This window comes from Microtus oregoni, unplaced genomic scaffold (genome assembly GCF_018167655.1).
Source record: "Microtus oregoni isolate MIOR12 unplaced genomic scaffold, Mior012 000000F_ref0000247, whole genome shotgun sequence".
NCBI lineage: Eukaryota > Metazoa > Chordata > Mammalia > Rodentia > Cricetidae > Microtus > Microtus oregoni.
The window spans coordinates 29,131,813-29,146,363 of record NW_024543059.1 but is presented as its reverse complement, the minus strand read 5'-3'; the positions used below and the strand labels follow the sequence as shown (position 1 = coordinate 29,146,363).

Sequence of the window (14,551 nt, the reverse complement as noted above, 5' to 3'; positions counted from 1 at the left end):
AGAAACAGGGAGCAACAAGTTAACAAAATCACCAGTTCTCACCAATTCCAGTCACAGACCATCAAATCAGTCTGAGGAAAAAGGGAGAGGGAAAAGGGGAAGAGGGGGATGGGGATATGGTAGGTGGGGGGTGGGTGGAGGGATGGGGGTGTGAGGGATGGTGGATGCGGGGAAGGGGGGACTATGAACCTGTAAGAGCTGAGACACACCTGATCCTCCCGTTCCTTCATTCCACTTCCTGGAGTCCACTGTCAACCCCTTCCCCTCCCAGTCAGAGCAGACAGACGGCTCCTGCTTCTACCTCATGCTAGTGTTAGAATCAGCCCTGCTATTGCTAGTTTGGGGTGGGGGATAGGGTTGGAAGAATCCACCCAAAGAATACTAACAAAAGGAAAAATAATCTTCTAATTACATTTAGAATTCCTTTTCATTTATTAAGTTTTTATTTCATTGCCACATATGTTTCTAATGTTTTGATAAAAATTAAGTATTTGAAAATTTTTGTCTTATCTAGAGAACTTTTCCATGTATTATATAGAAATACATCAATAGTAATAAAAATAATACTTTAATTATTTTCACAGAACCATAGATTAATAAGAGAGGAAAAGGAAAGGAAGAAGCGATGCAATTGTATTTTAACTAAAATAAAAATAAACCAGACATGGTGGTGCATGCCTTTAATATCAGTACTAGGGAAGCAGCTGCAAACAGATCTCTGTGTGCTCCAAGCCAGCCTGGTCTACATGGTGAGTTCCAGGACAGCCAGACCTAGTGAAACTGCCCCTGACCAGAAAATAAACAAACAAGTCAGCTAAAGGAAAGAGTTTTCCTAGGCTGTGGCAGCTGGGGGCAGGGTGCTTATTTAGGTACCTGTGAGGCTCTCAGTTCCATCCCCAGGGCCTGCCATTTCAAAATCACTTTCAAGTCAAACAGGCTCCAGCTGGCTGTTGCTGCCCACTGCTTACCGCTTCTGGGCGCTTCAGGTGCTGGTGCAAGTTCAGAGCCAGGCGATCCCACCAGCGCCCTCTGCTGTCAGGACAATAGATTTTCTGAGACAGGAGATTTTCCAGTTCCTCCACTGCTTCCTATGGCAGCAATACAAAGAAAGGTTTTTAAATGCTAGAAGCACTGACTCTAATTATAGTCAGAAGTCAACAGAGCTGGTAAGGTCCGTTCACAATGAAGGTCAATGTTCACCATGTTCTCCTGCATGACCACCCAACTGCTCGGGCATCTGTACTTGACCCCCGGTCCCTGCCTGGTGGCTGGTGCTGAGCCCTCGGAGGTCTGGGAGCAGCCACAAGTCTCCACCAAGTCCCCTCTGGCAGCTCAAGGCCCCTGAGAACCCTGGCAGTCAAGCAGTGGCTGGTACTGGCAGGCACTGACACTGGGAACCCAGCAGGCCCCAGACCCACTGAGATTTGAGGTAGGCTGTCAAGTAGGCGAGAAGATTAAGGGGATGCGGGAAGGGAGAGAAGTCTGTAGTTGGAATTATTTGGGGGGACCAGCTCCCAAACGAGGACACAGAGACTTATAATTGATTATGAATGCTCTCCTTTAGCTGAGGCTTGTCCCACTAGCTCTTCTAAACTTAATTTAACTTGCTTCTATTCATACACATTTTGCCTCGGGGCTTTTTAGCCTTTCCTTCATTCTACTCTCCTTCTGCCCTGTCTGGCTACCTAGCTGCCCCTAGTGTCTCACTGTCCTCTCCTTTTCTTTCTTATTTCAAGCCTAACTTTCTCCTCCTACTTCTCCCCCTGCCCGGAAGTTCTGCCTTTACCTCCTCCCTTGCTATTGGTCATTCAGGTTTTTATTTAGACCAATCAGGTGCCATAGGCAAGCAAGGTAAAACAGCAACAAATACAACACATCTTCACACAGTTACACAAATACAACACATCTTCACACAGTTACACAAATACAACACATCTTCACACAGTTACACAAATACAACACATCACATAGTTACACAAATACAACACATCACATAGTTACACAAATACAACACATCTTCACACACTTACACAAATACAATACATCTTCACACAGTTACACAAATACAACACATCACATAGTTACACAAATGCAACACATCTTCACATAGTTACACAAATACAACACATCACATAGTTATACAAATACAACACATCTTCACATAGTTACACAAATACAACACATCTTCACACAGTTACACAAATACAACACATCTTCACACAGTTACACAAATACAACACATCTTCACACAGTTACACAAATACAACACATCACACAGTTACACAAATACAACACATCACATAGTTACACAAATACAACACATCACACAGTTACACAAATACAACACATCACATAGTTACACAAATACAACACATCACACAGTTACACAAATACAACACATCACATAGTTACACAAATACAACACATCTTCACATAGTTACACAAATACAACCCATCTTTGCATGGTTAAATAATTATTCTGCAACAGAAGCCCTTCACTCTGGGCTCTGGTTCTAAGTCAGAAACTTCAACACATCTGATAAAGCAGGAATTGCGCACAGAGACTGTGCCTACCCCGCCCCGTCCCTAGAGGACGCAGAAACAAGGGACCTATGTTCATGCAGTACTTCTCCTCCTCCCCCATCCCAGCAATCGCCAAAGAAAGCCATCTTACCATTTCAAAGGTATCGTTTTAAGGTAAGTGAACCGGCTTCCAGTTAATATTATTTTCCTTAACTTTGCTTTACCTTTAAATCTTGTTAACTATAATGCATACTTTGAGCATTAAAGGCTTTAGAATGGCAGACGTCACATCAAGTCCATGGATCTTCCTCTTTGTAAAATATCATTTGTCCATACAGAAGTGACACGATAAAAGGGAATTCTGGCAATTTCTTAATCATAATCTAAGGCTGTGACCAAGTCTCTAATTTGTGACTATCAACTACCTCCAGACAGCACATGGCAGGTGACAAAAGGCATGAGCTTCTTATCCACAAGACCTAGGGTAACTAGAGCCTTTCACCGAGCTCTGTAGCCAGGGAAGGCTGTCGGGGCTCCTAGCAGGCCCTGCCCATGACCACCACCAAGCCTTCCCAGTACACCCGCTCACCACATTATAAACAAAACGGCTGCTGGCAACAGCTTTCTTACTTCCCCCAAACCAGGGAAGCAGGTGCCTTTAGTAAACAGCCTTCAACAGCGCTGATGAGAGAGTGGGAAACACCGAGAGCCCCAGAGGTTTCCGCTCCGTGCATATCCCAGTCCTATCAGTGAAGGGCGGAGGGGGACGCTAACCTCGTACTTGCGAAGTCGCTCCAGTATTTCAACAGCCCGAGAGAAAATCCTTGTGTAAATCCACCCAACGGTAAAGCAGCGCAGAAAGAGTGGCAAGGCCTCGTGGTGTCTGAAACAACAACGCATGCCCACGGTGTAATAACTGGCTTATCGGAGAATTGTAACAAGGGATTGAACACTGAATCCCGATCTTTAAAACGACATATTCCGATATGCTGAGTTGCGTGTGCAGTTTCCCGCACCCCAGACTCACATCATCGCAGCCAAGCTCCTGCCCCGACACTCAACAGGGTGAGATGAGAACCACCTAATGAGATTTTTACTGAGGTCAGCATTTAAACCCCACCCACAACACAGACAAGCCTTCAAACTGCCCGAGAGCCGCAACAAAGGGTGGGCTGAACCCTCTTTAAACATTATTTAAGAACAGATTCTACTTTTACCTTTCTGCATAAACTGCTGCAACTACTTAAAATTAAGTTCATTTTGTAACTGACGTATAAACACGCAAACTACGGAAGCAGTGGAGTGTGACACCATATGCCCACACTGTAATCACAGTAATCACGTTGAACATCCACCTCTTTAAATATTATTCACCTCTGCTTGTGGGTTTGTTTTTTTTTTGTTTGTTTGTTTGTTTTGTTTTTTTAATTTGTTTCTATTCCGGGCAGTGTCTCGGGTTTACTGTTGCTATGATGAAACATCATGACCAAAAGCAACTTGGGGAGGAAAGGGTTTGTTTGGTTTATGTTTCCAGACCACTGAAGTCAGGTCAGGAGCTCAAGCAGGGCTGGAACCTGGAGAGAGGAGACGATGCAGAGGGTGTGGAATGGAGCTGCTCGTGAAGCTGGAGGCATAGCCCCAGCCCCTGGCATCCATCCCAGCCTCCCTGACCTGGGAGTTGTATTGGTCTGGACTACATATCCCAACATGCCAGGTCCTGACCCCTTCCTGGGGAGGGTCAGGACCACTCCCACAGGGTATTTAAGTGGGCTCCCAGAGGAGAAACACTTGGTTTTCGGGTCTGCATGGGCTCCCTGCTTTCCTGTCTCCCAGCCATGTGTTCAGCCACCCGAGAGCATCTTAATAAAACGATGGGCATTTTGATTTGGTTTGATTTGACCTAATTGGGTTTCTTGCACTGGCGGAGCTGCCCATTTTTACTATTTTTTACTTAACACTGCTACTGGCTTGCTCAGCCTGCTTTCTTACAGAACCCAGGACCACCAGCCCAGGGATGGCACCACCTGCAATGGGCTGGGCCCTCCACCATCAATCACTAATTAAGAAAATGCCTACAGGCCTGCCTGCAGCCTGATCTTACGGAGGCTTTGAAGGCTCCCTCTTCAAAGATGACTCTAGTTTGGGTCAAGTTGAAACAAAACTGGCCAGTGCAGGGAAGTGTGTATGTCTGTGTTTAAGTATGTGCAGGTCCTGGGCATGAGGAGACCAGAAGTTGACCCTGGGTGTCTTCCTCAGCCCTTCTCTACCTTGCTTTTTCTTCTTGTTTTTAATATTCCTAGTTTACTGATGGTTTCACGCACAGGTGTAATGTATCTTCCTCATAGCCTCCGCCACTACCTTCTGCTCTCGCCACCTACCTCGAGCACTCATCTCACACCATGGCTTCTACCCTCAACACTGGAAAAAAAAAAAGAAAGAAAAGAAAACACACAGCACTCACCTGAGGGACGGATGGCTCTTCAGTTGGTCCCAGTCCCTTTTTGCACTCCGAGAAAGCTCCTTAGCTTCTTCCCAGTTCCCACTGGCCATGGCAGCCGAAATGTCACTCAGCATGTGTGCCGCAGCTGCATATCTAGGGAAAAGGCCGTGCAGGTCAGCCGGGGAATCCTTCCATGACACTTCTCACATCCTGGCCACTGGGCTTACGGTCATGCGTGTGGGAGGGATGTGTTGGACATGATGGTGCTGCCTTCAATCCCAGCACTGGGAAGCAGAAGCAGAGGATAGGTGGATCTTTAAGTTTCGGGTCTACAAAGTGAGTTCCAGGCTAGCTAAGGTTACCCAATGAGTTCCTGCTTCAAAAACAAACAAACAAACAAACAAAACAAACAAAAAAAAACACACAAAAAAGTGAGGTATACTTAAGTTGGATCTGAGTAATAATTTAATAAAGCTCTCCCCCACTGTTCAAAATGGCCGTGACTGATTCAGGGCCTACTAGGAAAACACCAGCATTTGCACCGGGAGATCACGAAGCTCACCCCGCTGTATAAACAGTGATCAGATCAGTACTCCCAGGTGCCGGCATTCACTCATTCACCAAGTTAATCTGTAACTAACTTCAGAATTGTGGCTAGATGTCAGTTGGACACAGTAAGCAATGCAGTAGTCAGAGGTGCCACTGGGACACTGCCAACAGAATGACAGGGGAGACAGTAATGAGGAAATTTTATGAACTATTTAGTGGAAGAAATGTGACCTCATCACTCCCTGAGATATGAAAATCATTGACACGTGACTCTGAAATACTATGAGAGCACACTCATTGTGCCGTGGAGAAGAGAAGTGTGCAATATACTAACGTTAACAAGAAAACATGTCGCAATGAAAATAAATTTGTGGTTGGGGATTTCTAAGATCATCAGAAATACGTGTTTTCTGATGGTCATGACCCACAGATTGAGAACCTCTGCCACAGACACGATTACTTATGAGATGCTGTTAGACAATCCAAGGTCAAGAAGGACACAAAAAAACATGGTCAGGGGCTATAGCTCACTGACTAGAGCACCTCACCTGTCTCACACGAAGCCCTAGGTTTGATCCTCAGCACTTGAATAAATCAGTTGTGCTAGCACACATCAAAACAAGAGATTCAGAACTCCAAGGTCATCCTCAGGCTCACAGCAAGCTCAGGGGCAGCCTAGGAAGTGTTGGCCACAGCACTCTTGGTCCTTATGACCTGCACAACATGTTGGTCACAGATACTCTCTGTCAGGTGGTGGTGGCGCACACCTTTAATCCCAGCAGTTGGGAGGCAGACGCAGGCGGCTCTCTGTGAGTTCAAGGCCAGCCTGGTCTACAAGAGCTAGTTCCAGGACAGGTTCCAAAGCTATAGAGAAACCCTGTCTCGAAAAACAAAAACAAAAACAAAAAACCAAATACTTTGTCCTCATGGCCCGGCCTGCACATTCATCCAGAAACAGTCAGTCCAGCTTTCTTGGCATGCCCTGTTCGGCTGGGTCAAACAATATTGGTGTGCGCACTGGCTTGCTCTTTGTCTGTGCCCAAGGCCCTGACTTCTGCAGAAGGAATCATAGAAGGAGCTAACGGGTCCTACTTGATTCAAGACCAGTTTTGAGAAAGTACTAGGTACTATCTTTGTTTCCTAGAAGCTGGCCTTTAATCTTAATCCCAGTGCTCAGGAGGCAGAGGCTGGCAGATCTCTGCTGAGCTCAAGGTCAGCCTGGTCCATAGAGAGTGAGTTCCAGGACAGTCAGGGCTGTCACACAGAGAAACCCTGCTTAGAAAAAAAAAAAAACCAAAAACTAAACAAAACAAAAAATCCTGCAGAACTGCCTTGCCCTTACAGCTAGTCAAGGGTAACATAGAACAGCATCTACTAGGCAGCTAGTGGTACCCTACATCCTGCGCCCCGCCCCCGTCTTGACAGTACTCTCATTTTCCTCTCCTATTTTCATCTCACAATGACACCATCACCTCAGGAGAACACCAGAGCCAGCTCCATCTACTCCTATCTGCTTCCTTATATCCAATAATGATCAAGTCATTTCTGCTTTCAAACTGATATACTCACCTGTGTCCACTGCCACCACCCGGTCCATATGTCACCATCATCACTCAGACCACCACCAAAGTCAGACTAGCCTTCCTCAGCTCTCCTGGTCCTCCCTGACTTCTGCTCCTCCAGAGGCTGCTTCAGGGGTTTCCCAATACTGGGAAGATCCAGGCTGTGCCCCATCTCACGAAAGTCAAGCATCCTCTGGTCCCTGAAGCTTGTCCTTACACTGCCGCTCCCCAGAGCTTGCGCCAGAAGCCTTCTGTGTTTCTCCAACACAATCAACCCTTCCATGCCTCAGTTTACCTTATTGCTGAATGCATGGCCTGGTCCAGGCCTGGCTGCCTTTCCATTTGTATGTCTTGTTTCAGATGTCAACTATCCAGGGCCAATCCCTGACACTACATATAAAGCAGAACTTGTGCAGCCTACCTCTCTCTCAATGGCCACATCACTTAAAAAAAAAAAAAAAAGGATTTATTACTTTTATTTTATTTGTATGTTGCCTATGCGTACATAAATGCATTGCATGTCTACCTGATGCCCACAGACACCAGGGGAGAGTAACACATCAGATCCCCTGGCGCTGGGGTGACAGACGGCTGTGCGAAGTCATGAAGATACTAGGAACCGAGTTAAGTTCTCTCTGCAAGAGAAGCAATGGCTTTTAGCTGCTGAGACAGCTCTACAGCCCTGTCACCTCGTTTCCACACACTGTAATTTCCCTGCTTATTATCTGTCCAGTGAGTGGTACCCGTGAAGGCAGCAACCTTACCTCCCGCTGTAACTCCAGACACCCCCTACCTAGGGCATTTGAGGCTCCGTGCACTCCACACAGTTTCCCTGAATAACTGAGGTCTGCTTATCTCGAGTGCAGCAGGGGGCAAAGGGCTCTCAGGTCAGGTATTGTGTTACGGTGTTTGTTTGTATTACAGGGCACTTCCAGAGGTCAACCAAGCCTGATTTCATTCCCAATAATGGAATTTTAATTACTTCATTATAGCATAGGTGCTTTGCCGGAAAAACATGAGTCCCCTCTCTTATGAGCTTGCCACCTGTGGTTCGGTCAACCATAAAACTAAAAGGTAATCCCTTTGCTATAAGGGTAGCAATGACATTTATAGCACTAACCAGCATGTATGAGGCACTGCACAGAGGCCAGACTCTAAGTACTTCCCATGTGCTCAGACATCTGTAAGAATCACAGATGAGGCTACTGTGACAGAGCAAGTTCACAGTCCCGAGTCCAGGGAGCCTGGAAGGTGGATCAGGGTACTCAGACCACAAAGAGGAAAACCCACAAAAGACAGGAGACACCTGGAGCGGGGCAAGTCCTCAGGACAGAAGACCTGGCTAGAGACTCACTCCAAATGAACACAAGCAAGACATTAAAGGTCCTGAAGCTGAGGCAAGATGTGCTAATATTGGTTTCTATCAACACTGATTTGATTCAATAGTTCCAGTGACTTCAGCTAGAACATGAGTGTTCTAAACACTACTTAATGTTCCCCAAAGCACAGGTCTGAGTCAGTTCTGCTGAAGTTTGACTTATAAGTCTTAAGTCAATAACCAAAAGGGACAAGCCAGGAAACTCATTTTTTCTGATTGATGTCACTTCTTCTTTTTTGAAAGGAAGTACAACAGTATGGTTGTGTGCACAACCAAATAACCAACACTTGGGGGGTCAAGAGTATAGGGCAAGAGGACTGTGACTACCAGGCCAGCCTAGGCTACAGAGGCAAGAAAAAGGCCACCTAAAAACAAACAAAAAGGCAAAAAAAAAAAAAAAAGTTCTTTCTTTCTTTCTTTCTTTCTTTAAGACCTATACCATTTTTTTTTTTTTTTGCAATCAAAGTCCACTCTGATCAAGTTGACATTTTAATCCATGATGTGCTGTGTAAACTCCAAGGTCTAAGTCACCACACACGTGATCCTAACCACAGGCTCTCATAGGTCTGGTCTGGGAAAACACATCTGCCTTATTCACCCCAGTATACCCACAAGGCAGGGCTGTTGGAATCTGTCTGTCTCACAAAAAGTGCTCCTGCACAGCTACTCAGGATCAGAACCTAGTGAAAATCTTTGTAGCTTTAACTCAAAACTCACGGACTTGGCAGCCTTAGTCCAAGTGCTTGTCTGCATTCTTCCTGTAGATGCAGAAAGACTGTGAGGAAGGCTAAGGATGATAAACCCCAAAAACTTAAAAATGACTGTATTGGCTGGCGAGAGAGCTCTTACTGCATTTTAAAATATGCACAGATATCCCAGTGACTTAGTGTGACCCCACCTGATGAGGTCCTCTCTGTCCCTGAAGATCTGGGTCTTCCGACTGACTGCATAGTGAGGGAATTCCATTCGGCCCAGGTTGACCAACAGCACCGTAGAAAGCTGACCTTGACCCCCACAAGCAGCGTCTTCATCTTCCAGGGAATCAGTCAACGAAAACAGCAGCAAGATGCGGGAGAACACAGCCCTGGGGCCTTTACAGACTCGCAGGGACGGTCCAGCCAAGTCTTTAGCTCTAAAATAGAACGCCACAGAATCAACTCTCTAGCCTTTCGGTATATGGGCATAGAGTCTGCAAATTATTCTCAGCTCAAATAAGGAGAATGAGCAGCCACTGCTCTACACTGCAGCAAACTTGTCACCCCTGCTGTGTGACACGGTGTGACACTACTTAGCCTTTCTGGAGCTCAGAGCCTCACTTAGCACATGGAGGAAAAGGATTGAATGTTTGTATCTCCAAAGGTTTCTGTGGTTTTTACTCGGTAATGGTGCTTTCTGTCCCAGCCATAGATATGCAGGGTGTACCATGGCCATGAACCCTCAAAACACCAGGGAAACTCATACAAGAATGTATTGCCTCTTTGGCACTAGCAATTCTCTCTCTCTCTCTCTCTCTCTCTCTCTCTCTCTCTCTCTCTCCCTCTCTCTCTCTCTCTCTCTCTCCAGGGAAACTCATACAAGAATGTACTACCTCTTTGGCATTAGCAATTCTCTCTCTCTCTCTCTCTCTCTCTCTCTCTCTCTCTCTCATTCTCTCTCTCTCTCTCTCTCTCTCTCTCTCTCATTTTTTGGTTTTTGAGACAGAGTTTCTGCCTAGCCCTGGCTGACCTGGAACTTGCTCTGTAGACTAGATCAGCCTGGAACTCACAGAGATCTGCCTGCTTCCCTCCCGAATGCTGAGGTTAAAGGTGTGCACCACCATCGCCCGGCTCAAGTTTCCATCTGCATGGTGACTTGGAGAGTGGGAAGCAGTCCAGACAAAGCAAATGTTTTCACCAATACAATGGCCACATACCTTTTTAAAATCGCTGCTCTGACTCCAGACTGAGTCTTGCCCCAAGTGCAGACTGAGCGCTGTCTGGCCAGTTTGAGAAGGGCATCTACCAGCTGCTGCTTCTGCCCAGCGGGACTCACCAAGTGGAAGGTTTTGGCCAGGGCTTTCAGTTCAGGAGCAGAAAGGAGTTCAAGTACATCAGAGAGTTCTTGCAACTCAGATTCTGAAACAGTTAACAACAACCAAAAGTTAAAAGTAGTTTTATAGAGTTTTCTATTATCTAACATTATTTACTTAGGGAAGGAAGAGAATTAGCTAGATGAAAATAAAATAAAATTTCTCTATAGAAACTGCAGTAAGTTTTCCAAAACAAAGCACAAGTCTCCCAAGAGTTCACCAAACTCTTCCCATTGAAGACTACAGACAACAACCAGGTGGTGGTGGCACACACCTTTAATCCCAACACCTGGAAGGCAGCAGCAGGTAGATCTTTGTGAGTTTAAGGCCTGCCTGGTCAACATAGTGAGTACCAGGACAGCAGGGCTACACAAAGAAACCCTGTCTCAAAAAACAAAAAATAGCCGGGCGGTGGTGGCACACGCCTTTAATCCCAGCACTCAGGAGGCAGAGGCAGGCGGATCTCTGTGAGTTCGAGACCAGCCTGGTCTACAAGAGCTAGTTCCAGGACAGGCTCCAAAGCCACAGAGAAACCCTGTCTCGAAAAACCAAAAAAAAAAAAAGAAAAAAAAAACCAAAAAATAAATGAACAAAAACCAAAGAAACCCACTCTAGACAACAAACAATGAACAAACATTATTGGGGTACACGCTCCATCCTTCTCATGTGTGGCCTGTGAGGGTCCTCTCCAAAGTAGGTCACAGGGGAAAGTGACCATCAGCTCTCCTCCACTCAGTCCTTTAGCGCATGATGCAGAGCGGAAAGCCAATCATGCCTCAGGGCTCCAGCATCCTGTGTGGTGTACCCCAGATACCACAGAAAGCCTCACACGGTCTCCGGGCTCCAGCATCTGCTGTGGTGTACCCCAGATACCATGGAAAACCTTACACGGTCTTAGGGCTCCAGCATCTGCTGTGGTGTACCCCAGATACCATGGAAAGCCTCTCATGGGCTCAGGGCTCCAGCATTCTTCTGCTACAGTGTGCCCCAGATTCCACACCAGGCTGAATCGGACCCAGCCATGTGTCTTTATCAACATACAGAGGTGGTCTGTGCAGGCATGGTGGGGACAGATGTTTTTAGAGAAACTTATTTCATCCCAGCTGGCTTCATTTTGTCAGAGAGGGGGAATGGGGATCAAGAAGAGTCAAGTTCTCCCTGGAAGACAAGAGCTCAAGAGGAAAGACCCCTATTATCCCATCTCCCAGAGACTACTACACTTGCCCCAGGAAAGCAACGGTAGTCCGCCTGTCATGCCCTAGCCACCTTCACCCAAGAACCGTCAGGACAGTCTTAAGTCACATGATAACCTGTTGCCCTAAACTAACAGCTTCTACACTTTTTTTTTTTTAAGCAATCAGTACTTAGCAGACACGGATCAGGAGATGGCACCACACTGACATTGTCATAGAAATCCCACTCAAATTCCGTTTTCCTCTCCGTGCCTCCCCCTAGCCATACCTGTCTGTAGGAAGCCCGAGTCCTTTAGTTCCTCAACCACAGGCATTAAGTCTGAGGCGATCTCGTCATACTCCAGTTTACTCATCTTAATCCACGTTAGTTTACGCTGAAAGAGCCTTACATACAACTTCTGACCACTAGCTGCAATAAAGTTCAGAAAAAGAGCAAAAAATATTAACTTCCTTCTCGAAAACACACAGAATCCTTAGACATGTTGTCAATGAACGCTGGCCAAATTAGAATTTCTAAAATCAAATTCCCCGACTTTTTAATGCAACATGTCCACTCCTCAGAGAAGCTCTGCTCAGATCCTGGTTGTTTTGTTCCCTGCTTTTAGTTTAGCACATGTGCTGGGTAGTTTTACGTCAATCTGATACGTGCTGGAATCACGTTAGAAGGAAGAACTTCAATTGAGAGAGAACGTCCCCCCATTGGTCAGTGCTGTGCTGCATTTTCTTTTTTTTTTTTAATATTTATTTATTTATTATGTATACAGTATTCTATCTGTGTGTATGCCTGCAGGCCAGAAGAGGGCACCAGACCTCATTACAGATGGTTGTGAGCCACCATGTGGTTGCTGGGAATTGAACTCAGGACCTTTGGAAGAGCAGGCAATGCTCTTAACCACTGAGCCATCTCTCCAGCCCCTGTGCTGCATTTTCTTGACTGATGATTAATTATTGATGTGGGAAGGCCCAGCTCTAGGCGGTGCCACCCCTGGGGCAATGGTCCTGGGGTGCTTTTAAAAAAACAGGCTGAGTCGGGTGGTGGTGGCGCACGCCTTTAATCCCAGCACGCTGGAGGCAGAGGCAGGCGGATCTCTGAGAGTTCGAAGCCAGCCTGGTCTACAAGAGCTAGTTCCAGGACAGGAACCAAAGCTACAGAGAAATCCTTTCTTGAAAAAACAAAAAACAAAGAAACAACAAACAAACAAACAAACAAGGAAACAGTCCAAGCAAACCATTAAGAATAAGCCAGTAAGCAGCAATCCTTCATGACCTCTGCATCAGCTCCTGCCTTCAGGTTCCTGCCCTGTTTGAGTTTCTGTCCTGATTTCCTTCAGTGATGAACTGTGATATAGAAGTGTAAGCTGAAATAAACTCTTTCTTCCCCAAGTTTCTTTTGCTCATGGTGTTTTTATCACAGAAGTAGAAGCCTTAATTAAGAAAATAGCTGGGCGGTGGTGGCACATGCCTTTAATCCTAGCACTCTGGAGGCAGAGGCAGGCGGATCTCTGGGAGTTCGAGGCCAGCCTGGTCTACAAGAGCTAGTTCCAGGACAGGAACCAAAGCTACAGAGAAATCCTTTCTTGAAAAAACAAAAAACAAAGAAACAACAAACAAACAAACAAACAAACAAGGAAACAGTCCAAGCAAACCATTAAGAATAAGCCAGTAAGCAGCAATCCTTCATGACCTCTGCATCAGCTCCTGCCTTCAGGTTCCTGCCCTGTTTGAGTTTCTGTCCTGATTTCCTTCAGTGATGAACTGTGATATAGAAGTGTAAGCTGAAATAAACTCTTTCTTCCCCAAGTTTCTTTTGCTCATGGTGTTTTTATCACAGAAGTAGAAGCCTTAATTAAGAAAATAGCTGGGCGGTGGTGGCACATGCCTTTAATCCTAGCACTCTGGAGGCAGAGGCAGGCGGATCTCTGGGAGTTCGAGGCCAGCCTGGTCTACAAGAGCTAGTTCCAGGACAGGCTCCAAAGCTGCAGAGAAACTCTGTCTCGAAAAACAAAAAAAAAAAAAAAAAAAAAAAAGAAAGAAAAAGAAAATATACATTATTCTAGTTTTGATTTTAAAAAGTCTGGATTTCTTCCCCAAATGCCTAGTTTTAATCTATGCAAACCTACTTAATTAACCCATTTGGTGCTTCCTTAATACCTGGATTATCTTTAAATTTCTACCAACTGTTATATTTCTTGAAATTTCAATGTTTCTTTCCTTTAAGGAAACAGAAATTAGCAGCAGTTTTACCTAAGATACACTGTACATGGGCAGGCATGATGCCAAACACCTGTGATCCCAGCGCTCCAGAGGTAGAGGCAGGAGGATCAAAATCATCTTCAACTACAGAGAGCTTGAGCTACATGAGACCCTCCCTCAGAAAGACAAAAATCTTAATGAATAAATCAATAAGCAAAAAAAAAGACATGTTGTATATTGTTCTCCACAGAGAGCAGGACACAAGAATCTGTTGGACTTGCCTTGGGCAAACTATTCCTATTTCTTTTTTGTTGTTGGTTTGGTTTGGTTTTTTTAAGACAGGGTTTCTCTGTGTAACCCTGTAACCCAGAGATCCATCTGCTTCTGCCTCCCAAGCGCTGGGATTAAAAGTGTATACCACTACTGCTTGACTCAAACTGTTCCAACTTCTAGGTTTTGGAGAAGCAGAGCTACCAACTACTCAGGAAGTCACATTCGAACAGTCAGAACACACCAGAGAATCCCGACCACTCTGGATAGGAGTCAGTGAACGCTATTAAGTCATCACGTCCATCTTCTGGTGAGAAGCACACAAACAGACAGAAGCTGTGGACGTAACTGAGCTAACAGAACTACTGTTTGCAT

General features: G+C 45.6%; 1 protein-coding gene across 1 annotated transcript in view; it reads right to left on the bottom strand.

The window, feature by feature from the left end:
• Fan1 (FANCD2 and FANCI associated nuclease 1) overlaps positions 1-14,551 on the bottom strand; it is a 29,327-nt gene that overhangs the window by 12,117 nt on the left and 2,659 nt on the right. The window contains exons 3-8 of the mRNA XM_041660480.1: positions 11,982-12,122; positions 10,365-10,566; positions 9,351-9,584; positions 4,985-5,116; positions 3,298-3,406; positions 969-1,088 (exon numbers count right to left, since the gene is read on the bottom strand). Coding sequence (XP_041516414.1) covers positions 969-1,088; positions 3,298-3,406; positions 4,985-5,116; positions 9,351-9,584; positions 10,365-10,566; positions 11,982-12,122 — 938 coding nt within the window. The remainder of the gene's footprint in view (positions 1-968; positions 1,089-3,297; positions 3,407-4,984; positions 5,117-9,350; positions 9,585-10,364; positions 10,567-11,981; positions 12,123-14,551) is intronic.